This window comes from Dreissena polymorpha, chromosome 3, assembly GCF_020536995.1.
Source record: "Dreissena polymorpha isolate Duluth1 chromosome 3, UMN_Dpol_1.0, whole genome shotgun sequence".
Classification (NCBI taxonomy): domain Eukaryota; kingdom Metazoa; phylum Mollusca; class Bivalvia; order Myida; family Dreissenidae; genus Dreissena; species Dreissena polymorpha.
The window spans coordinates 11,268,922-11,296,145 of record NC_068357.1 but is presented as its reverse complement, the minus strand read 5'-3'; the positions used below and the strand labels follow the sequence as shown (position 1 = coordinate 11,296,145).

The 27,224-nt window shown below is 35.2% G+C and overlaps 1 protein-coding gene across 1 annotated transcript; it reads left to right on the top strand.

Annotated features, from left to right (window-relative positions):
- The first annotated feature begins 1,864 nt into the window (after nucleotides 1-1,864).
- Nucleotides 1,865-26,565, top strand: LOC127872986 (signal recognition particle 54 kDa protein). Its single transcript, XM_052416519.1, has 14 exons — nucleotides 1,865-2,213; nucleotides 5,346-5,437; nucleotides 5,789-5,873; nucleotides 6,595-6,699; nucleotides 8,461-8,585; nucleotides 13,402-13,552; nucleotides 14,651-14,799; nucleotides 16,956-17,056; nucleotides 17,541-17,627; nucleotides 20,039-20,112; nucleotides 20,911-21,019; nucleotides 23,520-23,690; nucleotides 24,494-24,589; nucleotides 25,134-26,565. Exons 1-14 carry the CDS (start codon nucleotides 2,136-2,138, stop codon nucleotides 25,238-25,240), a joined length of 1,530 nt encoding a protein of 509 aa, XP_052272479.1. The 5' UTR covers nucleotides 1,865-2,135; the 3' UTR covers nucleotides 25,241-26,565.
- The last annotated feature ends 659 nt before the right edge of the window (nucleotides 26,566-27,224 follow it).

The following is a 27,224-nucleotide window of genomic DNA, read 5'->3' as shown; positions in this document are numbered from 1 at the left end:
AAAAAAGAAGCTTATTTTCACTTTGTATTTTGATATGTTGTTTCATTCAAATTAAGACCTTTTTAACGAACTGTAGGTTATACAATTAAGGAAATCACGTTTTAATCATGTCAAAAAATTAATAAAGCGTTAGTTGAAAAGTAAACGCCACGCAAACACATTAATATCTTTTGTGAAATTTGAGTTTTGAGTTTCTAAAGATAAACACCATAATGTTGCCGCTTTTTTAATCATTGAAATTTGGATGTATTTGTTATTTTATAGCGGGTCCGCTTGCTGTCATGCGCTATAGAAAATGCGTTTACAAGACAACTTATACATTTATAATTAAACTAAGGATTTTTTCTATTAAAAAAAAATCGAGAATGCGTTTGAAACGATGAACGACTGGTAAATTGGATTTGTATAACGTAGACTTACGGCGTTGAATGAAACTAATAGTCCTCACAAACTCCCAGATTGTTATACCCTATGAATCTGTATTTAAAACGGAGATGAACATATGACAGTATCATATACAAATACTGACAACCGTCAGACATATCCGACATTGATATTCATTACTACAATGTCTGACAAACATTTTGGTGTTGTTTTACGCAATGTCTGACAATACATAACATTAAACAAATATTCTTGCCTGACCCAAATACACCTAAGACACTGTAATGTCCGACGACATCTAGTGCTGGTACTTCCCATGGAACGGACAGGAGAGTGTGCCGTAAGTCGTGGGCTTTCTATTTGTCTTTACTTTTAGTCTCTGCACTCGAGCTAAAATAAATGGGCTTTAACTGATAATAATGGAATGATGCATTTTGTATAACCCCTCCTTACAATAAAAAGTGTCATAAAAAATTCTGATTGTGCTATTGTTGTTGTTCGTTTGTTTGTTTGTTTTGCAAAATGCTTATCGCGTATTTATATCATTTCCAACTGTTTGAAAATTAGTTTATACATATTCCATGTTTAGATATGTTTACATCTTTCATGCATTCATTGAGAATAAAGACTACTCTTCATAAAACAAATCATCGAATAAGTCCGACCTCGGGTCAATCATGTTACTGCAGTATATGGGAGAGAACTGTTGGGGATCAATAAAATGTTCCATGCATGTAGTCCTTTTTCGTATTGAACTTCTCAAGAATATGAATGATGAATGAGAAAACTTGACATAATGCATGTGCGTAAAGTGTCGTCCCAGATTAGCCAGTGCAGTCCGCAGAGGCTAATCAGGGACGACACTTTCTGTCATAACTGGATTTTCGTGTAGAAGAGACTTCCTTTAAACGAAAAATACCATAAAAGCGTAAAATGTCGTCCCTGATTAGCCTGTGCGTATTGCACAGGCTAATCTGGGACGACACTTTTCGCATATACAAGGCCAATTAAGAGCCCCATCATGTTATAGCAAAAATATACACAAGTTTAAGTAGTTCTATCCACAGCCACGGTTTGCCGTATATACAGAGACAACTAACTTTACTGAGTGAGCTCTTAAAGGGGGGGGGGGGGTTGTAGGATGTAATGCTGTTTTTTGGTGATGGAAGTCCTTCCTGTCTGCGGCTGCATTTGATATGTAAGGATCGATGTTGACATTTAACTAAACATTTCATTTTTATATTGTCCCTAAGCGTTTGCATCAAGTTAAACACACAATTCATCTTAATTTTAATGTAATAAATGATTTAATTTCGTGTGTTATTAACTTAGATTTTAAAGGAAATACAAAAATGATAAGTTAATAATACTGAAACTAAGAAACGTACATTTTTTTCTTGCATTATTTAGTCGCGTGTAGCCTGGAGACTTCCTTTTAGTTATTTTTCGTTCGCTCAATTTACTAATTTATAGTGGCGAATTTGACCGTAGCACCGTTTGACGTGGATAAGCATCTGTCAAATTTATGTTTTATCACTATGATTTCTTGAAAATAACGTTACTAGTTCAAGGCATTTTAGTATTAATGTATGTGCTATGTGATGAAAAGCTAAAAATATAGTTATTGTTTATATTGGTACACGTATAAACTGGAACACTATTTATAGAACCCAATCATAACAAAAGTTCAACCGATTTTTTCAGAAGTGGAAATTTAGTTACATATTGCAGTAAACGCATAGACATTTAAAATGGTGTTAGCAGATTTAGGACGGAAAATCACCACCGCATTGCGGTCTTTGAATAATTCCACAATCATCAATGAAGAGGTATGTTGGCTAACTTTTTATATCCTCGAGTATCCTAACATCGTGGTAATAACGAAAGTCGGCCTCGCGCAATGTACACTGTCAAGAGATCTTGGCGGTTCAACACTTTAATATAACATCGGTTATCGGTTAATGTTACTACGGTAGATAAAACAAAAAACATGCAGCAAAATATTACATAATCTACCTTTTAATTGCGTACCCATTGCTCAGCGTCTCGGTCCCTGTGTATCCTAAGTTCGTGGTAAACCTTCCAGGTTAAAATTGATCAACTTCCGGTTTCAAAATGTTATTTTTTTGCATTAGGCCATTCAAAACAATTGTTTGCTGTAACTAATTAACTTTTATTTAGCTGAGAATTTTTTTATGTGTGATTAACAAGTTCTAACTTTTGAACACTGAAAATAACAAAAACACTATGTACGTATGTCTCATTAAAACAGAACTTATTCCTCGGAACCAGCAATGGCCGGATGCAGTTATAGGGATCCCCAATCCTTACATAATATAATTAGCTGCGTTTACATAAAGCAGTGATTTTTTTCCTTCTTTGGACGGGTCCGGTAAACAGACCTGTTCCCAATAACCTACGGACCTGTTCCCAAAATGAACCGGACCCGTCTCAATTTCCAGAAAAAAAATCACCCAAAACGCCAATTTGACGTATTTTGAGACCGTTTTAACTTACGCCCCATTTGACTTCTCAATCTTTGACTGGTTTAAACATTTAACGTAACATTCGTAAATTAAATACGTTTAATTTCGCTCTAACGCCGATGATTTCGCCCTAGGAGCCCAGAAAAGCGAAGATCAAGTCGCCCGATTTTTTTAGTAAGCAAGACCGGAAAAACTAAAATCAAGCCTCCCGATTATTTTTGCTACTCAAGGCGTGCTACGGCCCCCAGGTGATTAGCAAGTTATTGTTTGTTGTTTATCTTAAGGTTACACAATTTACCCGCCGCACAGATCGCTAATTGACAGTGACAAAGCAGTCGCTTAATATTGGTTGCTGCAACAACACTGACACTCATGCCATTTTGCGTGCGCCGAAAGTTTTCAAATAATTACGTGCTAATTGATTGACCATCCGAAAATTGCAGGTTTTTGGGCACGGTTAAAGAAATTCGGCAAAAATAATGAAAGAAAACAAAATTAATCAAAGGTTTATTCATTACGTAGATTCACTACTGTTTTAGATATAAGTCACTTTAAGTGAAGCAAGCTTTGTCAGTTTGTTTTCCACCGATAATTACGAGCAACACCCATCTTATATAAACTGGAATCACAGTTAATATTTTATACTAACAAGTAATAATACTACACATAAACATTGAGAAAAACCAATTAGATATAAATTATCTGAGTAGAATTAAATTGCTACGTCATGACCTTGCAAATGGCGGACAACATTCAACCCGCGTTCAATTCAAAGCTGGCGATTTAAATTACAAGTAATGGTGATTCAATAATGGAGAAAGCAGTAACTGGATTTTGCAAACATTTGATAAGGTTTGTTAAACCAAAAAACAGCAAGGAAAATTTGGATTATTAAAGTCAAACAGGTAAGGCACATAAAATGATATTTCGGACATGTATAGTATTCGGATAAACAGTAAAAGATATACTAGATGTTCCATGCATTATGATTGTGTTTTGTTTCAAATGCAGTCATAGACTGTGAATACAAGTTTATGTTGCTTTCCTGTGTCATTTAAAGCTGACAAAAGTTAAACAAAGTCATTAAAATACCATTCTTTAATTGGTAAAATGCACAATTTGATTTTTCCCGATTGGAAGATTTCATGACTCGTTTTTTTTCCCCCCAAATTGGTGATTACAAGATGCAAAAATTCCCAATAGCATGGGTACCGGACCCGTTCCCAATTGGGTTAAAAAAATCACTGCATAAAGTAACATTACTTCTCAAAATCAACGAAAATTTCGTACAATATTTCGTAAAATAAAGCTAAACAATTAAAAATCATTGTTCCTTTTGGTCATTGTCGAAATTTCGACGCCAGATGTGGTCTGGTAGACTAGATGTTTGTGGATACAAAATGCTTGTTTTTAATTATGGTTTTAACATGGTACCATTTTAGTGTTCATGTGTGTATCAATAGATATAATCACAGGAAATTAACATGGAATTTATTGTGGTCACAAATAAATAAAAACAAGCATTTGTATCTACAAAAATCTAGTAATCATACCACATCTAGCGTTGAAATTGTGGCTTTTTCTATAAGGAACACTTATTGTTTAGGTGTTAAATTTATTTGACGAAATACTTTAAGAAATTGTCGTTGATTTTGAGCGTTTAAGTAGAGACTTTAACCCATTTAACTCAGTGCTATTTTATTGCAGACCATTGATAAAATGTAGAAAACAGCTAAAATATCAAGTCACTTTAACCGAAAAAAAAATTGCTTGGCCTAAAATTTAAATAATCATTTGCATACGCGGCCCTGGAAAGGTCACATCGTCTGCTCTGTAAATGAAATAAATGGGGGCAACACTTTAGGGCGTTATATCGGTAATTTTTCACGTGCTATGAACATGGAATAGTTAAATATCATTTTTTTAGAAAGATGGTAATACATTTATTCTTATTTACCTGTTTGAATCGCATTATTGTTGAATTTCTTTCGGAAGCTGTGTAAACAAACCGCTGTCACTTTTGACATAAGTCGCACGCGGAAAAATAACGCACGCGACGAGATGTCACAAGAATAATGGATACCACGATGTTAGAACTCCCACGATGTTGGGATACTCGACGATAATTCCAACTGTTTTAAATCAAACACTTGGTTAACGAGTTCACTTATAAGACATAAACATATTTTCATATTTTGCTGTAAAGGTCAGATACTTTGGTGACTTCTTGCATTTACAATTTTATTTCTCAGTGGTAACACAGTCCAGAAAGATTAGCATAATACATGACACACTTAAATTATACATATACAGAATTCTCTTTTTTTTTAACTTTAAATGTTAACTTATTCGTAAAGTAAAGAATTGTCTATTTAAAACATTTTCATCTTACAGGAAACGCACCATGAAAAGAATAAACAGCTAAAAACAACATTCCTGTTATAGTGAAACTGCTGCTATCTTTTTAATTTTCAGGTTTTGGATGGTATGCTAAAAGAGATATGCAAGGCCTTACTGGAAGCTGATGTTAATGTTCGTCTTGTTAAGCAGCTCAGAGAGAATGTCAGGTCAGTAATATGTCACATTAAGGAAGTCAAACATTTTACACAATTGCATCCTTCAGAAGGAACGTCAGATCAACAATCTACGAATTACACATGTAGATTGTATTATTATAATTGGAAATAATGCATTTTATTGCCATGATGGTACCGTTCTGGTGTAAACTGTAGGTTTTGTATGTAAATTAAATGATAATCATTTAATAGTAAATAAAACAACTAATATACATTAAATTACAGTACCTGTATGATCTTTATTAAGTTTGATTGTTAATGGTTTTGTCCATTAATAAAAAAAAACATTTGTTTAACTTCATTTAAAATAAAGTAATTATTAAATTGTTTTATTATTAACAGGTCTATTATTGACTTTGATGAGATGGCCGGAGGTCTCAATAAGAGGAGAATGATCCAGTCATCAGTGTACAAGGAGCTTGTCAAGGTATAACCTGCATCATGTTAGTGTTGCTCATTGGGTTATTGTCGACCTGAAATGGCTTGAAGTCACCCGGGGATGACTAGAAGCCCATTCATGTCACCCTGGGGTGACCTCAAGCCGACTCTAGTCACCCGGGGGGTGACTAAAATCGGCTTAAAGTCGCCCTAGGGTGGCAAGAATCGGCTTCTAGTCATCCCAGGGTGACTTGTGGGCCATTTCAGGTCGACAATAACCCAATGAGCGTTAGTGTTGTCCGGCATGTCAGAAGGAAAGCATGAATAGCTCAAGTTAAGAGTATTTTTTTGTAGATACCCATTAAAATATTGCATAAGTCCTTTTGAAATGTATTTTGGAGTACTAGTCACTATTTGAAATTTAGTGGGGGATCATAAACATAGTATAAAATTAATTTTGAAAATCAATTATCTAATTTGACTCTGTTAGTACATTACATCATTTATATTCACATGTATTGTTATAAATTTCACACATGATAATATCATATTTTCAAAAGCTCTTCTTGGCCATACACTTCTATTTAATTTCTGAAAATACCCCTAACTGTTCTCAATTGTTCTTAAAAGCTTATGAACAAGGGATGAACTAACTTTTGAAAAAAAATATGTAAGGGATATTGAATCATTTGTTTTAAACCTTATAAATTATAAAACCTTTAATGCAGGTTCTGGCAATGCATGCATTTGTGTTGTTTTCCTCTCTACAGCTTGTTGACCCTGGAGTGAAGGCCTGGACGCCAACCAAGGCCAGGAACAATGTCATCATGTTTGTTGGTCTGCAGGGTAGTGGAAAGACTACAACCTGTACTAAGGTTAGTGGAACAAGGTGCTTGTATTAAGGAAAGATCTAAGCGAAATAGCTGGGTGCTAAATTTATGCTCCCTTTTGTTTCACCTCTCTGGTTAAAGCAGTGTCTGTATCTTAAGAAACTTATTAGATTTTTGCAGAAATCCAATGGCAACTGAAGCAAACAATGCTTAAAAAGTTAAGTTACAAGTGGTTTACTAATAACCTATATGAAACGAGCCAAGGAATTATTTTTTTTACCAGACTTGTCAGGGTTTCTATTGTGTCATTCCATAGCAGCACCATGTACCTTTGCTAGCCCCGGCCATAGACGGAGGGATATTTTTTTGGTGTTGTCCGACTGGCCGGCCAGCACTTTTGTGTCTGGAGCCATATCTTAGAAGTGCTTTGGCGGATTTCATTGAAACTTGGTATGAGTACATGTATATATTATGGATAAAAGGATGAAACATGCCAAATGGCATTGTACGCCATCTGTTAATAACGGAGTTATGGCCCTTTGTATCTTGAAAAAATGCTTTTTAATATAGCACTTTTGTGTCTGGAGCCATATCTCGAAGTGCTTTGGCAGATTTTATTGAAACTTGGTATGAGTATATATATGGAAAAGGGGATGATGCACGCCAAATGGCATTGCACACCATCTGTTAATAACTGAGTTATGGCCTTTTGTATCTTGAAAAAATACTTTTTTGTGTGTGTCCGGAGCCATATCTTGGAAGTGCTTTGGCTGATTTCATTGAAACTTGGTATGAGTATATATATATGGATAAGAGGATGATGCACGCCAAATGGCATTGTACACCATCTGTTAATAACTGAGTTATGGCCTTTTGTAGCTTGAAAAAATGCTTTTTAATATAGCACTTTTGTGTCCAAAGCCATATCTTGGAATTGCTTTAGGCGTTTTTTTCATTGAAACTTGGTATGATTATATATATGGATATGAGGATGATCCACGCCAAATGGCATTGTACACCATTTGTTAATAACGGAGTTATGGCCCTTTGTATCTTGAAAAAATGCTTTTTAATATAAGCATAGAGCTTTATCTCCATTAACACATGAGCCAGAGCCATGAAACTTGCCAAAGTTGTTCTCAATCATCTGTGGGGTAATCCTTGGGGCTAAGGTCAAGGTCATGCATTGAGGTCAAAGGTCACAAATTTGTTGAATTATTCATTATTTAGTCATTCCTTTACTATGCATCAAGGCATTCTGTAATAACTGTCCACAATAGTTCTCCATTATCTAGCTGAGTGTCAAATATACGATCCAGGTTGCTAAGGTCATGGTCAAAGTCACACACAAAGGTCAAATCACACATTTTGATTGAATATGCCTTATTTGGAAAGGATTCTACCACACGTAAGCTTTACACCCATCCATAAACAAAATTTATTTGGCGGGGATATCAATTTAATGAATTTGCTTGCTGATCCTTGATCTTTCCCCTATTGTAGGCAAAAGCGAAATGAGTTTTGATGAATCGACATTAGTATTATATTTCTGGTTTATTATAAACCTTGTGAATCTACTTAGTTGTTTGCATATGCCCAAGCTGTTGGTTTAAAATTGATTATGTATCAAGATTGTGCTTCTTAAACTGTTGAAACGTGTTGTATTCTCTTATTTTTTAAAGACTACAATCATTATTATGCATTTTAAATTGCATTTTTTATCAAGGACAATATAATTTTGCAAAATCTCGCAATTCGTAAAACACCTTATACCTCATAACACTCAACATTTTCTCGTTTTCCCAGCTGGCATACTACTACCAGAAGAAGGGCTGGAAGACATGTCTGATCTGTGCTGATACTTTTAGAGCTGGTGCCTTCGACCAACTGAAGCAGAATGCAACCAAGGCTAGAATACCATTCTATGGCAGGTATGCATCTATGGCCAGTCAGAAATGTTTTCAACCTCTGGTGAATAGCAGTTGAAATTAAGTGCTAGATAAAAATACAATTGTGCTCCAAGGTCCTTGTATATACTGTCTTTTTCATTTTGCATTCAACACACAAAAATCAACGTATATTAGTTTATATTCTGATTTTCTTTACTGTTATAACCGGAACAAAAGCAAAAAACAAAAACAACGTTGAGTTCTTTGTATCATTTTTCGGTGTACTAATAACAACACAAAAAACAAATCTTATTTCCCTATAAATATTTCGTTTTAATTGAAATTATACAAACATCAATATATGAAAAGTGCCTGTTTCCGTTTACCGTTCTTGAATTGATAAAACGGTATACGAAAAATGAGGGGTGCTACGCTGTTTTGGAGAGATAAGTCACGATTGATCTATTTGCGCAGTGTTCTCCCTTAGATCTTATTATTTTTGAATCCATACATGTAGACAATTAAAGACGAAGAATAGTCGTGTGGTGGGACAGCTATTGTTGGCTACTCTAATTAGAAAATAAATAGATCTAGTTAAAAATTACAAGACCATTACATTATAATAATAGAAAAATTAACGCTAATTAAAGTCCATTATTCAAAATACCATGTTAGTTACAACTATGATATTGTGAATAACGTTTTTAGGTACGTTTTTTTTCTACTTTTCGAATGACTCTTAACATAAACTGGATTTGTACAAAAGGAATGAACTAATACATTGTTTGACTTTTGCATGCACTTTAACAGGTCACGCAAGCCAACGCTTGCTTGAAGATGCGTTTCTCTCTGCAAATCATACACGTAAAGTTACAGATATACAAGCTTTTCTATAATGGTATTCGAGTTCCATTTTAGGAGACAACCAGGGTCTAAAACAAAACATTTCAACGCGTGCAAGAAGTTTCTATAGGCGTTGCGCATGCTATTCGCCTTCTTTGTGAAACCTATTGTTTAAATTCATTTTTTTAGCGGCATTATAAATAATATAATATTATTGATGATATTAATAAATGTGCCAATTTAATAACTGATTAAACAAAATATTTAATAAGCCACTGGCCTTAATGCATGTGCGTAAAGTGTCGTCCCAGATTAGCTTGTGCAGTCCTCAGGCTTCTCAGGGACAACACTTTCCTCTTTTATGACATTTTTCGTTTAAATAAAGTCTCTTCTTAGCAAAAATCCAATTTAGGCGGAAAGTGTCGTCCCTTATTAGCCTGTGCGGACTGCACAGGCTAATCTGGGATGACACTTTACGCACATGCATTATGCCCAGTTTTTTCAGAACACGACTCATATCATTGGAAGGTTATTATTTTGTGAGCATTACCTTCATCTTGAGCGCTGTTTCCGGAACATTAAAATTTTTGTTAAATCAGTTATTGAATTTGCACATTTATTAATATTATCAATATTATTAATATTATATTATATATAATTATTTCAAGCGCAAAGCGGCTTCATATAAGGTGTTTGGTTGTAACTCTTTCTGATTAAGAAATAATTCGTGTACGTTATAGTTTGTTGTCGAATAACCCACGGCCGGAAGTTTAGATGCGTAGGGATTAAATCACGAGTGCGAAGCACGAGTAATTTGAAACCACGCATCTAAACTTCCGGCCGTGGGTTATTCGATCACAAACTATAACGTACACGAATTATTTCGATTCTAACACGATTTTTACTAAAGATTTATAGAATGTATCTTATTTTTCTTGCATACTATTTTATGTGAAGCTCCGCCCATAAAAATAGCTTTCGGCTGTTCTGTCGATCAGATCTCCGCCCTCAATAACAGCCAAACTGGATGGAAAAAACCCATTTCATTTCTCACGTTTGGTTAACTAAGAACAACAACTTGCGTAAACTAACATGTTTTCATTGTACTCTTTAAATTAACGCAAGAGTGTTGAATCTACAAGACAACAACTCCGATTCGAACTTCAGCCATTTCAGTATCGAAGCAGCAGACGAACACCGTGGGAAATTGGGTCAAGTTTACGCATTTCTGTTCATAGCGTAGTATTTTGTCACGTGACTTTCATTCATAAAATACCGGATTATTACGCTGGTGGAAAATGTATCGGCATGTTTTGTTTAGCTACAGCGCGTGCTTTCAGTGTATAAGCTCCGCCCATAAGTTATTGCAGAATAACCCACGCTTGATTTCCTTCTTTGTCTATAGAAAACAAGTCACGTGCCGTGTTAGAATATAAAATCACTAGACATATCACCGTTCGGTTGTGAAATATAACATGTATTTGTACTTAATCAAACGAATTGAAAATTATATTTAACACCCTGCACTTAACCATTTCATATGATTCCAACACGTTTTTATTAATTCTCCTTTTTTCCTGTTTTTTCTTTCAATATTGGCAGTACTAATACAACTTTAACATTCTATTATGTACAGTGATGTTAAAAGTGAAACAAAGGGGACGTTTTAGCAGCCGCCGATTATTGTGCTTTCTCCATATGAAAGGATATATATATATATATATATATATATATATATATATATATATATATATATATATATATATATATATATATATATATATATATATATATATATATATATACATACAGAGCTGTACAGCTAGCCTATTGACTAGCCGTACGGGGCCGTATAGTTAGCCTCTTGTCTAGCTGTACGGGGCGGTACAATTAGCCACTGCCTAATTGGAATATGGGTCTCAGGGGAGGGGGAATTACAGCTCTTAAAATGTAAGGACCTTTCCCTGATTATAGGACTGAAACGAGTATTTTTTGTAAATTTAGTACTGAATTTGCATAGTATAGGGGCGAAGAAAAAGAAGTGTCATAAGAGACTAACTATAGCCCTATCACATCGGTTGGATCTACATAAAATATCAGTATGTTGGAAAACATTCAGATGTCAGATCATGACCATTTCAATTGGGAAAAATGCATTAATTGGATAACAACTGAAAATATTCACGTCTTCTTACCTTACGGCGTGTCTTTTCCTCCACCCAAAATGCACGTAAGAAGTCATGTCGATCTAAATAAGTGACTTATTCTTATGTAAAGGAAAAAAGTACGCGCATAGCCACGAATGAGCTACCTCCCCAAGACAGCAGCACAGAGCAAAGATCTATGAATAAAAATATTTATTTATAGATTTTTGAACAGCGCCACTCGTTTTTCGTTTTTTGTAAACCGTAATATCAAACCAAGAACGGTAAACAGGACCAAGTTTTAATCATTGATTTTTGTCATAAGAGGATTGAAACAAAATTTGAAGAGGGAAATACATTTCGTTGTTTGTTTTATAATTAGTACAACGAAAATCAATATAAAGAATTTTTTTTTTCGTTCTTTGTTTTTGTTTCGGTTATAAGAAAATGGGAAAATGAACTAATGTGCGTTAATTCTCATGTTTCGTTGTGTCTAATTTAAAATGAAAAAGGAAAAGACGGTATATACACGGACCCTCCAAACAGTGAAACATTATACTACGGATTATTAACATGCTTATTGCTCAATGTTTGCATTGTGAAATTATTGTGCAATTCGCTCCTCAGAATCATGGTAAATATTTAAATGCATGTCCTAGTCATAAAATCTTTTTCAAACTCAGATTTGTTTTTTACCCCTGCCAAAAAAAAATTCAGAGGGGATGTAGTAATTGGTCCCATCTGTCTGTCCGTCCAAAACTTTGTCCGGAGCATAATTCCAAATCTATTTAATGGATTTACTTTAAATTTAGAATATAAACAGATGGCAACTAGGAGAAGTGCAGTGACCAAGAACCATAACTCTATATTCCTTTGTTTTTGAATTATCTCCCCTTTTATATAACTTTAAAATATTTTTTTTTTCCGGAGCATAACTCTAAATCTACTGAAGGGATTTACTTGAAACTTTAAATATAAACAGATGGCAACTAGGAGAAGTGCAGTGACCAAGAACCATAACTCTATCTACCTTAGTTTTTGCATTATCTCCCTTTATTTAATTTCAAAGTAAGTTTTTGTCAGGAGCATAACTCTACATTTACTGAAGGGATTAACTTGAAACTTTAAATATAAACAGATGGCAAGTAGGAGAAGTGCAGTGACTAAGAACCAAAACACTATCTACCTTAGTTTTTGAATTGTCTCCCTTTTTTTAATTACAAAGTAAATTTTTGTCCGGAGCATAACTCTAAATCTACTGAAGGGATTTACTTGAAACTAGAAATATAAACAGATGGCAACTAGGAGAATTGCAGTGAACATGAACCATTACTCTTTCAGCCATAGTTTTTGAATTATCTCCCTTTATTTGTTTTTCAAATATTCTACTCTCTAAAACAAATGTTGTCATACAAGCAAACACATTTCGGGGGGGGGGGGGATTTGGCACTACTGTTACAAGCTCTTGTTTAATTTTGACTGAGGTTCTTTATATTGTAAACTGTGAATTGTATTGAGTCTGAAGATACATGTATATGTGCAATGTTCCACCCCAAAATCTAAGCTTTGCTACCATCTGTAAGAATGCACATTACAAGTTATTTAGCAATTAATAATTACTACAAAAAAAAAACGGGCATTGAAATATAATAAGTAGTAGTTTCCTAAATATTTGATTACCTTTCGTTTGAATTGTAGCTTTGTCTTCCAAATTCTTTTGCAATAGGCATGTTTGCATATGACAGTAAAAAGCAGCTAAGTTTTGTTTTCATTAAAAAGCAGCTAAGTTTGTATTTCTAATAACCAGCTGTGTTTGTATTTATTATCAGCAGCTAGATCTGCCTAAGTTAGTACTGTACACTATACTTCAGCTACACCGGGATTGATCCAGTAGAGATAGCCAAGGAAGGAGTGGACAAGTTCAAGTCAGAGAACTTTGAGATCATCATCGTGGACACAAGTGGACGACACAAACAAGAGGACTCCTTGTTTGAGGAAATGTTGCAAGTCTACAACAACATTGTAAGTATCAAGTCTACAACAACATAGTAAGTATCAAGTGTAAAACAACATTGTAAGTATCAAGTGTAAAACAACATTGTAAGTATCAAGTCTACAACAACATAGTAAGTATCAAGTGTAAAACAACATTGTAAGTATCAAGTGTAAAACAACATTGTAAGTATCAAGTTTACAACAACATTGTAAGTATCAAGTGTAAAACAACATTGTAAGTTTCAAGTTTACAACAACATTGTAAGTATCAAGTGTAAAACAACATTGTAAGTATCAAGTGTAAAACAACATTCTAGGTATCAAGTGTAAAACAACATTCTAAATATCAAGTGTAAAACAACATTGTAAGTATCAAGTGTAAAACAACATTGTAAGTATCAAGTGTAAAACAACATTCTAAGTATCAAGTGTAAAACAACATTCTAAGTATCAAGTGAACAACAACATTGTATGTTGCTGATTTTTATGATCATTTTGTTTTATGATTTAAAATAGATTCAAGTTTATTTCAGTGTATAAGAGCATCTTAAATTAACTCAATAGATGATATTTAGTTGGTCATGTTACAGATGTATTAATATTAAGTCTTCAAAAATAATGGCAACTCATAAATATTTGTAACAATCTTCACATTTGTTTCTTTCTGCAATATGTTGTATGATAATGATTGTTGGATATTGGTAATTGCTATAGATCTGGATGTTCTACATTGTTTCCTTCCCAGTAACATTAAAACATGATAATTTTAATTGGTCACCTCTATAAATAATAAATACACCTATTTTAATAAAATGTTTATCTGCCTTTTGTTAATGATCAAACAAGAGTTGTTCTCAAACAACCCTACAATGTTACCAGTATACTTTTTAATGGACACCGCTGCAAACCTCTGTAATTAAGCTTGATCACTGATCGCTTCATTTCCAGCAACAAGACAATGTGATATTCGTGATGGACGCCTCTATAACTGATCACTTCATTTCCAGCAACAAGACAATGTGATATTCATGATGGACGCCTCTATAACTGATCACTTCATTTCCAGCAACAAGACAATGTGATATTCATGATGGACGCCTCTATAACTGATCACTTCCTTTCCAGCAACCAGACAATGTGATATTCGTGATGGACGCCTCTATAGGGCAAGCTTGTGAGTCCCAGTCAAAGGCGTTCAAGGCCAAGGTGGACGTCGGCTCGGTCATCATCACCAAGCTGGACGGACATGCCAAGGGTGGTGGTGCCCTCAGCGCGTATGTATCATAGTCTTGGACTGGTACGAGGGCTGTATCATAGATTCATGGGCTTTGCGGCTGTATCATAGATTCATGGGCTTTGCGGCTGTATCATAGATTCATGGGCTTTGCGGCTGTATCATAGATTCATGGGCTTTGCGGCTGTATCATAGATTCATGGGCTTTGCGGCTGTATCATAGATTCATGGGCTTTGCGGCTGTATCATAGATTCATGGGCTTTGCGGCTGTATCATAGATTCATGGGCTTTGCGGCTGTATCATAGATTCATGGGCTTTGCGGCTGTATCATAGATTCATGGGCTTTGCGGCTGTATCATAGATTCATGGGCTTTGCGGCTGTATCATAGATTCATGGGCTTTGCGGCTGTATCATAGAAATATGGGCTTTGCGGCTGTATCATAGATTCATGGGCTTTGCGGCTGTATCATAGATTCATGGGCTTTGCGGCTGTATCATAGATTCATGGGCTTTGCGGCTGTATCATAGATTCATGGGCTTTGCGGCTGTATCATAGATTCATGGGCTTTGCGGCTGTATCATAGATTCATGGGCTTTGCGGCTGTATCATAGATTCATGGGCTTTGCGGCTGTATCATAGATTCATGGGCTTTGCGGCTGTATCATAGATTCATGGGCTTTGCGGCTGTATCATAGATTCATGGGCTTTGCAGCTGTATCATAGATTCATGGGCTTTGCGGCTGTAACATAGATTCATGGGCTTTGCGGCTGTATCATAGATTCATGGGCTTTGCGGCTGTATCATAGATTCATGGGCTTTGCATCTTGATCTGTTGGCATGAATCTGTAGCATTTGAGAATCAAAATTGCACAAAAAACATGCGTTTACAATAAATAATAGACCATGAGGAAAATGGCTTTATCTTTAATATATTTGGTAATATAGCTGAGTTGGTTAAGCACTGGACTGATATCAGAAATTTCAGAGGTTTTATTCCCTCCCTGGCCAGTTGACTATTGTGGAGATTTGTCATGAAATTAATATGAATCTTACAGCCATCGTCTTCCTACCACATATTCAAGTTTTCAACTACTGGCATAACTTTGGGCACTAAGCACTGGTAATAATATTACCCAGGAAAACTGTTAGTAGGTTAACTGGCCACTGTTATATGGCTGAAACACTGTCAAATAGTCAATATGCCCCCCAAAAAAATCAAACTGCATCTAAACAAACATTTATTAATATGTATCTACAATCTGATTCATGTAAATTAATGGATATTGATAGCCTCATTCCGCACTGTGTAATGTTTGTTATCCCAATCGGGAAGCACTAAAATGCTGTTTATTAACATCCATCAATTGCTTTTCAAACCCTCCTGGAATTTTTATGGATATAATTTTCTAAGGAATTTCACTTTATACAACTTCAGTTTTTATGTTTGAACTGAACTAAGTGTGGGTGATTTAATTGTATTGGCTTTTAAGTTGAATAAGATTTTGAAGTCCATTTTAGATTTTGTTCTTTTCTTGATTATTGATTAGATAATCTCCTTCGTAATGATATATGGTATTTGATCGCTTCACTTTTCACTATGTTTTTATGCCTCCGGATCGAAAGATCGGGGGTATATTGTTTTTGGCCTGTCTGTCATTGTATCATTGTATGTGTGTGTCACAAAACTTTAACCTTGGTTAAACTTTTATAACTTGCAATATTGAAGATAGCAACTTCATATTTGGCATGAATGTGTATCTCATGGAGCTGCACATTTTGAGTGGTGAAAAATAAAGGTCAAGGTAATCCTTCAAGGTCAAAGATCATTGTTAGTTTTTTTTCATAAAACTTTAACCTTCCTTAAAGTTTATTAATAACTTTTTTAATATTGAACATAGCAACTTCATATTTGACATGCATGTGTATCTCGTGGAGCTGCACATTTTGAGTGGTGAAAGGTCAAGGTCATCCTTCAAGGTAAAAGGTCAAAATACAAAAATATATATTTCTCCATTCAATCTCTTACTTCTCGTGCAGGTGCACATTTTTAGTGGTCAAAGGTCAAGGTCATCCTTCAAGGTCAAAGGTCAAATATATGGCTTCAAAGCGGTGCAATAGGGGGCATTGTGTTTCTGACAAACACATCTCTTGTTTTAATGGTTTATTGTGTTCACTAAATGCCTTCTTGCAGGGTGGCAGCCACAAAGAGTCCAGTGATCTTCATAGGTACAGGAGAGCACATAGATGACTTTGAACCCTTCAAAGTGCAGCCTTTTGTTAGCAAGTTGCTTGGTAAGTTATCTTTGTTGCTTTTTTTCCTGGTTCATTCAAAGTGTGGGTCTAAATTCAGTAGATGTTGCCTCAAATATCATCCATGTGCAACTTGACTATTATTTTAACTATAAGACGGGTATTGAATAAAATTTCTAGAAAATGATTCACATTATTAATTAAATACGGAATGTGTTTTGTAGCCATAGTTTTTTTGGCACAAAAACTATTTTCAAGATTTCATAACAAAATGTGTCTCATTTTCAAAACACACAAGAAGACATTAGTAGCTTTCTGCAACACTAACAGAGCAACTTAACAAAATCAAGATAAATATATTTAAAGAGCTCTGAGTTAAGACTGGCATACATGGATTACAATTCAATCAATTATCCATGCTGTGATTTGTGAACGTTTGCTAGTTCCATCTGGAGACGTAATCTATGACTGTTTCAGGTATGGGAGATATCGAGGGATTGATAGACAATATCTATGACTGTTTCAGGTATGGGAGATATCGAGGGTTTGATAGACAAGGTCAACGAGCTCAAACTGGATGATAATGAGGAATTGATGAAGAAGATCAAACAAGGTATCACATTCACTGCTGAATTTACCACAGAACATAGATAACTTATATTATGTCACCAATCTGTTTGGTCAAGGCTGTTCGTTATAGGTTTTTGAAGTTTATTTAATGGATTATGTAACCATGTATTATTTATAATATTTTTTAGCCAGGTTTTCCGAAGGAAAAAACTGGTTATTAGATTGGCGAATGTCGGCAGGCTGGTGGGCAGAACAAGCTTGTCCGGGCCATAACTTTGTCATTCATTGTGAGATTTTAAAATCATTTGGCACATTTGTTCACCATCATTAGACGGTGTGTCGCGCGAAAGAATTACGTCGATATCTAGACTCCAAGGTCAAAGTCACACTTTGAGTTCAAAGGTAAAAAATGGCCATAAATGAGCTTGTCCGGGCCATAACTATGTCATTCATTGTGAGATTTTAAAATCATATGGCACATTTGTTCACCATCATAGGACGGTGTGTCGCACGGGGAATTACGTCAATATCTCCAAGGTCAAGGTTGGCAGGACTAAAAATAGATTTATTTTAAAACAAAGGGGTTAATTATAAACAATCATTTCAGTTTGAGTTGTCTCCCTTTATCAGACTTTTTTTCACATTGAAAACCTGGTTTTGTGACAATTTTGTCCCTTGTTACCTCTGAAATATTAAACATAATAATAAACTTGAATTGAATAACTGTGGGTAAAATGATTATTGAAATTGTTGAAAACAAAGAAACAGGTTAAGGTCAGTGTGCATACTGGTCATTTCTGATTACTGATCAGTAATGACTATTTAAAAGTGTGTTGAAACTGGAAACAGCAACTTTTACTGGTATTACTTGTAATTTGAATTGCCAGCTTTGAATTGAACACTAGTTTAATGTTACAATACGTCCGCCATTTGCAAAGTCGAAGGTCATGACGTAGCAATTTAATTCTACTCGGATAATTTATATCTAATCGAGGAAGTGTGTTTTCTTAATGTTTATGTGTAGTTTAATGACTTGTTAGTATAAAAATGAACTGTGATTCCTGTTTATATATGATGGGTGTAACTCGTAATTATTGGTGGAATAACAAACTGACAAAACTGGCTGGACTTTATAGTGGCTGTACGTAATTAATAGACCTTTGAACAATTTGGTTTTTATGCCCCCTTTCGAAGAAAAGGGGGCATATAGTGATCGGACTGTCCTCTGTCCGTCTGTCTGTCTTTCCGTCACACTTTGCGTTTAGGTTTCGAAAAATGCTCATAACTTCTATGTCCTTTGGGATATTACCTTCTTATTGGTATGCATGTGTATATGGACAAGGCCTTTCCATACGCACAAATTTTTTACCCCTGTGACCTTGACCTTGAACAAAGGGTCCGCGTTTAGGTTTCGAAATCTGTGTTTAGGTTTTGAAAAATGCTCATAACTTCTATGTCCCTTAAGATATAACCTTCATATTTGGTATGCATGTGTATATGGACATGGCCTTTCCATACTCACACACATTTTTACCACTGTAACCTTGACCTTGAACTTAGGGTCCGCGTTTGGGTCTCGAAATCTGCGTTTAGGTTTTGGAAAATGTTCATAACTTCTATGTCCCTTAAGATATAACCTTCATATTTGGTATGCATGTGTATATGGACAAGGCCTTTCCATATGCACACAAATTTTGACCCCTGTGACCTTGAACTTAGGGTCCGTGTTTAGGTTTCAAAATCTGTGTTAAGGTTTCAAAAAAAGCTCATAACTTCTATCAAGCGTTTATAGGGGGGCATAAGTCATCCTATGGTGACAGCTCTTGTTCTTAAATTATTCTTGCCGACTTTCTTTAACCTTGCCGTCTGCCAAAAACCTGCAATTATCGGATGATCAATCAATTATCACGTAATCATTAGACAACTTACGGCACGTGCGAAGAGGCACGTGAGTGTTGTTATAGCAACCAATATTAAGGGACTGCTTTGTCACGGTCAATTAACAATTCGTGCGGGGGGTAAATTTTGTAACCGTGAGATAAACAACAAATTATAAACTTGCTAATCTCCTGTGGGTGGTAGCACACCTGAGCAAAAATAATCGGGCGGCTTGATTTTCTCTTTCCCGGTCTTGTTTACTCAAAAAATCCGGCGACTTGATCTTCGCTTTTCTGGGTTCGTAGGGTGATATCACGGGCGTGAGAGTGAAATTATCGCTCTAGTTGCCTGTAGGGTAGTCCCTACTGGTTAAGTTGGGAAGGAAGTGAATTTTAATTTTTTGTTAACCACTATTAATATTAACCATTATTAAACCCTAAGGGCATTCAAAACAACTTTATGTAAAACTTCATGCTCAGTATTGACTATTTCCATCACAGTTTTCTTTGTGCATTATTATACATATATCCTATTGTATGTAGTACATTTTCATTTAATGTACATGTTTTGTTTCAGGACATTTCACGCTACGAGATATGTATGAGCAGTTTCAAAACATTATGAAGATGGGGCCATTCGGACAGATTATGGTAGTCATTCATATTGCTTTCTGATCACTTTTGAATATATTGTTTCTTTTACATTACTTTTAGATTTTTTTTCCTAAAGCTTTATGTATAATAACCAATAAAAGTTACAGTGGTTAATGGTAATTATTTTTTCATTGGGGTCCAGACATTGTTTTTCTGTTTCCTACGGTAATTCCAAAATGTTCATTTTTTTCTTTCATGAGTGTTAAAGTGTTCAAGCTATTAATTTGAAACTTATAAGGCAGACAATTCTTATTGAGGAGAAGTAAAGGTCACAAGAAACGTTACTTGGGACCGAATAATTATTGATTTAAATCCCTTTATAAATCTTATTAGCACAACATTCTCATTGTGAGCTTTTGTGAACGACTTATGTCTGTAGTGGGGTGTCCGTCATAAATAGTCAACACATGCTTTGTGAACACTCTAGAGTCTACATTGATTGTCATTAGTCAATTAAACGTGGTCAGAACATTTTCCCAATGATATCTCAGCATAGTTCAAAACTGTGTCATGTGAATTGAACAAAAAACTTTTTTGAACATTATCCAGCAGTTTAACCCTTACAATGCGGGAACCGAATTTTTAAGGCCTTTGCAAACAGTTTGGATCCAGATGAGATGCCACAGAATGTGGCGTCTCATCAGGATCCAAACTGTTTGCTATTCTGATAGTATTCTTTGAAAAAAATCGAAGAAAATGCTAATTTTATAAATTCAGCAGACGACAGTTTAGCAGACGACAAATTTCCCAGCATGCAAAGGGCTAAAATCTTTCAAATTCTGTTCCCCATTTCAGAACATGATCCCAGGGTTCAGCTCTGACTTCCTGACGAAGGGAGGTGAGCAGGAGTCCATGGCCAGGCTGAAGAAGCTTATGACTATCATGGACAGCATGAATGACGATGGTGAGAACTGAACACCCTTAACCCATGTATGCCTAGTGGGCTCTCCCATCTTTTTAAACTGGATCAATTTATTTTCAGAATTAGGGATGTCTTTTATATTTATTTCTATATTTAGAATATTTCTTACAGAAATTCCTTTAAGCAAACAGCGCAGACCCTGATGAGACTCATCTGGGTCTATGCTGTTTGCCAAGGCCTTTTTTCTAGACGCTAGGCATAAATGGTTAATAATAACCCATCAGTCCTTCCTCTTTAAACTTATAAATAAGGCTTGGCTTCTAAGAGAAATCTGAACTCAAAGTCACAAGTTATAGGGGTATTTTAAAAACTTTAAAAGAACTAACCATTAACACAAACAACAGCGAAATTTTGTATTAATCTTGTGACTGAGATGTGTGTAGCTTTTTAGCTCCGCTGTTTCCAGAGAAACCAGAGGTAATGTTATAGCTAGCTCGTTGTCCGCCGTCCGTGTGCTAAAACCTTAACATTGGCTCTAAAATCAAAGTGCTTCCACCTACAACTTTGAAACTTCATATGTAGCTGCACCTTAATGAGTTCTACACGCCATACCCATTTTTGGGTCACTAGGTCAAAGGTCAAGGTCACTGTGACCTCTAATATTAAACTTTAACTCTTGCCAATTACCTTTCTACCTTTTCTTTTGACAAGCTTTCATTTATTCAAAACTGCACCCACAGCCGAGCGTTGGCACCCGCTTTGCGGTGCTCTTGTTTATGTTATGCAATCCTTGGCAGTCAGAAATTCCAGAGTTGTAACCTTAGTGCAAGCATTTTTATAATAGAATGTTTAAATGCATTCATTTAGCTTAGCCGTGTTCTCCCTCCTCATTCTGATTCATTTTGGTAAGCTGTATAGTCTATTTATTCTCTATTTCATTTTGATAAGACTTGTAGTCCCCTTACCATCTGTTTCATTTTGGAAAGCCATTTAGTCCCCTTTCCCTATGATTCGTTTCGGTAAGACTTATAGTCCCCTTACCCTATGGTTTATTTTTGCAAGCCTTTTAGCCCCCTTAACATCTGATTCATTAGGTTAGCCTTTTAGTCCCTCTTTGTTTCTTGTAGCCTTTTCATTTTTGCTTGATATAGAGAACACATAAACCGTCAACCATGCACATTTATATGATTTTAAATTGGGAGTTAAAAAAGATGCAGATGGATTTTAAGGTCCATAGGTTAAAAGAAAAGGTCAAAGGGGTGTGTCACAGTAAACTTGTTTCCACAAGAGAATGCTCTTGAGAATGATTTGATGCTAAGATCATGCAAAGTAAAGTAGAATCTTTTAGAAGGGGGAAGTTGCTTACTAATCTTAAGGTCACCAGGTCCAAGGTCAATGTCACATGGTCTTGTAAGTGAGGATTTGGTTCGACACTATTATTACGTCCCCCACCACTATAGTGGGAGACATATTGTTTTTGCCCTGTCCATTGGTTTGTTTGTTTGTTTGCCCCAATTTTAACATTTTGCCATAACTTTTGCAATATTGAATATAGCAACTTCATATTTGGCATGCATGTGTATCTCATGAAGCTGCACATTTTGAGTGGTGAAAGGTAAAGGTCATCCTTCAAGGTCAAAAAACAAAATCCAAGGGAAGTAACAAGGTTTTAAGGGAGATAATTTCTATTTTATATCATTTGGCAGGTACAGATCATTTTCACAAGGGAAGTAATATTTATTAAAAGGATATAATAGAAAAACAAATTTTAAGGTCAAGGTCATCCTTCAAAGTCAAAAGTCAAAAAATACAATCCAAGGGAAGTAAAAAGCTTTAAAAGGGAGCTAATTTCTAAACCTGCCAAATGATATATTGAAATTCTATTTCAAAGCAGCGCTATAGGGGGCATTGTGTTTCTGACAAACACATCTCTTGTTAAAAATGTTTTTGCCTATGATATAGTTTCAAAAAATGATTAATGATAACAAAAATGTGGTTTCAATATGTTCTACTTCTTTAAATTTATTTCACTCCCTGTTCTGAATCTGTGACAAAAAGATCAAATATGGTCATTTCCTCAAAATAAATATGAACAAGCATGTTTATCTTGTACTGTTAAAACTGGGCTGAATGCTTGTGCATTGTGTCTTTTGCAGTTTGCACGTGAATCAAGGTCAACGCTTTCTGTCTTAACTGGATTTTCATTAAAAAGAGACTTTCTTTGAACAGAAAATTCTATAAATCAGAAAGTTTCATCGTAGATAAGTCTATTAAGACTGCACAAATGCATTAACCCTTTCAGTGCGGGAACCGAATTTTGAAGACCTTTGCAAACAGTTTGGATCCAGATGAGACGCCACAGAACGTGGCGTCTCATCAGGATCCAAACAGTTTGCTATTCTGATAGTATTCTTTGAAAAAAATCGAAGAAAATGCTAATTTAAGAAATTCAGCAGATGACATTTTTGCAGACGACAAATTTCCCAACATGCAAATGCATTAAGACCATTTTTCCAAGAAGGAGGCTCCTATGCATTTTTAGAGTTGGACAGTCTGGACGGTGAGCGTCTGTTCAGCAAGCAGGCAGGGAGGGCCCAGAGGGTGGCGAGAGGGGCGGGTGTGTCCGTAAGGGAGGTCAATGAGCTGCTCACACAGTACAAGAAGTTTGCACAGATGGTGAAAAAGATGGGAGGAATCAAGGGACTCTTTAAGGGTAGGTTACCCCTTTACCATTTAGATATCTATTTTGACGCATTTGTAGTCCCTCAGAAAGTTAAACTTTATTAAAGACCTTTCTTACTAGACTCAAAGTTTGAAGACTCTATTTCCAAACCTTTCCTTAGATACTGATGAGCAGCAAACAGCATAAAACCTGAACAGGCTGTGAGTTTCTCGCAGGCTGTTCTGGTTTTGTGCTTGTTGCACATAGCCATTTTCATTTTGGTTCTGAGTGGGAAAGGGTAAACATGGTGTTAAATAGTCGTTAGATAACTTATTTGGAATTTTACTAATTGCTAACGTCTTTTGTGTAAAATGAATACACACATTATAAAAAATTAAATTAGCTAAAGAACAAGTTACAAACTTATTATGTGGCCAAAGATATTGAGGTAATTATATATATACAAATATAAAAACATCTTAATCCTTGGAATATTACATTATTTGTTTCTTGTTTGAAAGAATTGACTATTTTCTAGTTTGATTTTATTCTGACTTTGTTGGCTGATTAAGGTTATTGCCATTTTGCAGCACATTGGAAGGACTAGTGTGTTATTTTTCAGGAAATGAAAATATTTATATTAAAAAAAGAACGTTTCAAAACAATTTTTTTTACATCAAATACATAAAATATAAAATGCTATGCAGGAGGGCATAAATGTTAGCCCTACAATAATCTAACAATCTTGCTGACATTCAAATATGAAACATTCCCTTCTAAATACATATGAAACCATGTAGTTTCACAGAATATGACACATGTAACGTGTGAGACACACCTACTGTTGTTATCAGGTGGTGACATGAGCAAGAACGTGAACCCTACCCAGATGGCCAAACTGAACACTCAGATGGCTAAGATGATGGACCCCAGAGTGCTACACCAGATGGGTGAGTTGGGCAATACTTTACATTGACGTTTAAAAACACATTCCCAACGCCAGTTAAATAGGTGCCCTAAAAAGTCAGTTGTTGGCACTTAGCTTGTCCTGACTTTAAAATTGATTAGAATTTAGTTGGCAATTATAATGACATCTTTGTTTGTGATCTATCATTGCTTCTTACAATTAAAATCTGAAAAGGGAAGTCAGATGTCTCTAGCCAAATGTCCAAAAAGCTGATGTAAAACCAATACCATTTGCAATTGGTAGATTTGCTGGTGAAGGGCTGCCTTTTTCATCTCATCAGGACAGTTTGGGGAAATTTTAAGAATTTTGGCATATTCAGGCAAAAATCATACCGCTAAATGAAAAATCTCTTATGGATAGATCAGTTTTAGTGTTAAACTTCATGATTTGTAAATAACTTCTGAAGGGTTGTCACCAGATAACCTTGTGGGAATACATTCCCCAAATTGTGAAAAGAAAATCATAGAGTAGCAACATTTGTGTGTGTGTCTGTTCTTTAATCATGATAGTTCAATGTTTATTTACAGGTGGAATGCAGGGTCTGCAGAACATGATGAGACAGTTCCAACAAGGGGCCGGTGGAAAGGGAGGCATGGGGGGAATGGGAAACATGTTCGGCTTTGGGGACAAATAGCAATGGGGAAAATTAGGTTACTGTTTATTAAGTGATTAATAGGTTTCAGAGAGGCCTGTGATGGATTTTGGAAGTATTCTGTGCAGAGTGAAATCTGAATGAAGTGCAAACGACATCAACATGGGGATATGGTGCACAGCAGGCAGATTGTTTGTCAAATTAAATTTATTGTATTTTTTTTTTTATTGACTAAAGAAATAGTTAAATTAGGATGTGGACCATCATTTTGTTTAAACATCATTCACATTATTGGGTTCTGAATATTTGTATGGGAGTTCAATGTTTTGTTCAGATATATATTGCAGACATTTTGCAAGATTACAGTATTGTGAAGTCATAGTTGGTGTCAAGATTGTCAAGACAGATGATCAGTGTATACAATCAATGATTTCGATGGCAGGCGTTGAAGCAGTTATTTACTGGACTATAGACATGATATTCATAACATCATTAAAATATGTTACTACATTTAGTAATTGTATTTGTTAGATTTTAACAAACAGTTTGAACTCATAACAGTGTATGGCATTCGATCAAATGTTAACAATACAGTATGTGAATATCTGTATGAAAATATCACTGGCCTGATTTGTTATAAACCATTAAAAGTGCATTCAGAGAAACTATCTAAGTGATAGTTTATAAAATCTTACCATGAATGTCTCTTTTTGTAATTCCAAATGTGTGAATTAGCATTCCTTAGCTTTTAAATAGTCTGTTGATTTGTTACACATATACTTGGAAGTAAACACACATTTGGAGAAGTTTGTGAGAAAAATAAGCTTGAATATTTATTTAGCTTTGTAAAAAGGCTATGGTCCAGGTGGGCCTTTTTCAAGTCTATTTAGTTTTAACTTAACCCTTTTAGTGCGGGAACCGAATTTTAAAGGCCTTTGCAAACAGTTTGGATCCAGATGAGACGCCACAGAACGTGGCGTCTCATTAGGATCCAAACTGTTTGCTATTCTGATAGTATTCTTTGAAAAAAATCGAAGAAAATGCTAATTTTAGAAATTCAGCAGACGACATTTAGCAGACGACACATTTCCCAGCATGAAAAGGGTTAAAGAAAATTTTACCAAACTGCCACATCATCAATCTGAAATATGTGGCAGAATAAACATAATATCATGATTGTGTATCAAAAGCTCACTATAAGAACACTTCTTGTTTTTATCACGGTGTTTTTGATGCTGTTTATTATGACTGTTTCATTTTTCCATGTGTTAAAACCTATCATCATTATAGAACGTTATCATTTATTGATACAAATCATGTTCATATTTACCTACGATAAGTCGGTCATTAAAGATATGTTATGATTCCGTTTAGCCTTTTTACTCTCCTCACAATGGCGTCAGCAGCATTTAGTTTTAAAATTCATAACATAATCTTTATTTCATGCTATTGTCAAATGTATTGAATTGATAGTGTAAAAAGGATCACTTTTACGGTACTTGAAATGATACCATGACACCACGGGCCACGCCTATTACACAATGAGAGTGTGAACCTAAAGTTCACCAAGATTTTATCCTTTGATAAACATGGTGCTGTCAACAAAGTTCCTTAGAAAAAGTAAGGCACTTTGAAAGGCTTAGACTGGAGGAACACATTCTCGCGTTCAATATTGATTTTCAAGCTTATTGCACATATTTATAATTAAATATATAAAAGCTATGTTAACAACCATGCCCAAATATGGGTAAAATAAACAGTGAGTTCAACAAGGAAACAAGCAGCACACAACTGCTGCCAACATAGTTGTAAAGAATATCATCCCTTAAATATTTGTCCATTATAGACCTTATTTGGAACTCACGATTTATTACAAAACGATGGGACAGTAACCTGTTTTTCTGTTTATCATACCACATTTTCCTAAAAATCTGCAAAACAAAGCATTTATATATTGAAACGTACGGATCCCCGCTGATTTTGCTGATCCGGCTTTTACACGCTGACATACATGTAGCAACGGCGT

Bases quoted from the DNA above. Each gene is read 5' to 3' on its own strand.
- LOC127872986 (XM_052416519.1), top strand. From the start codon at position 2,136: ATGGTGTTAGCAGATTTAGGACGGAAAATCACCACCGCATTGCGGTCT. The intron at 5,874-6,594 runs GTATAACCTGCA...TCCTCTCTACAG, and splicing joins TGTACAAGGAGCTTGTCAAG to CTTGTTGACCCTGGAGTGAA. The intron at 13,553-14,650 runs GTAAGTATCAAG...CTTCCTTTCCAG, and splicing joins TGCAAGTCTACAACAACATT to CAACCAGACAATGTGATATT.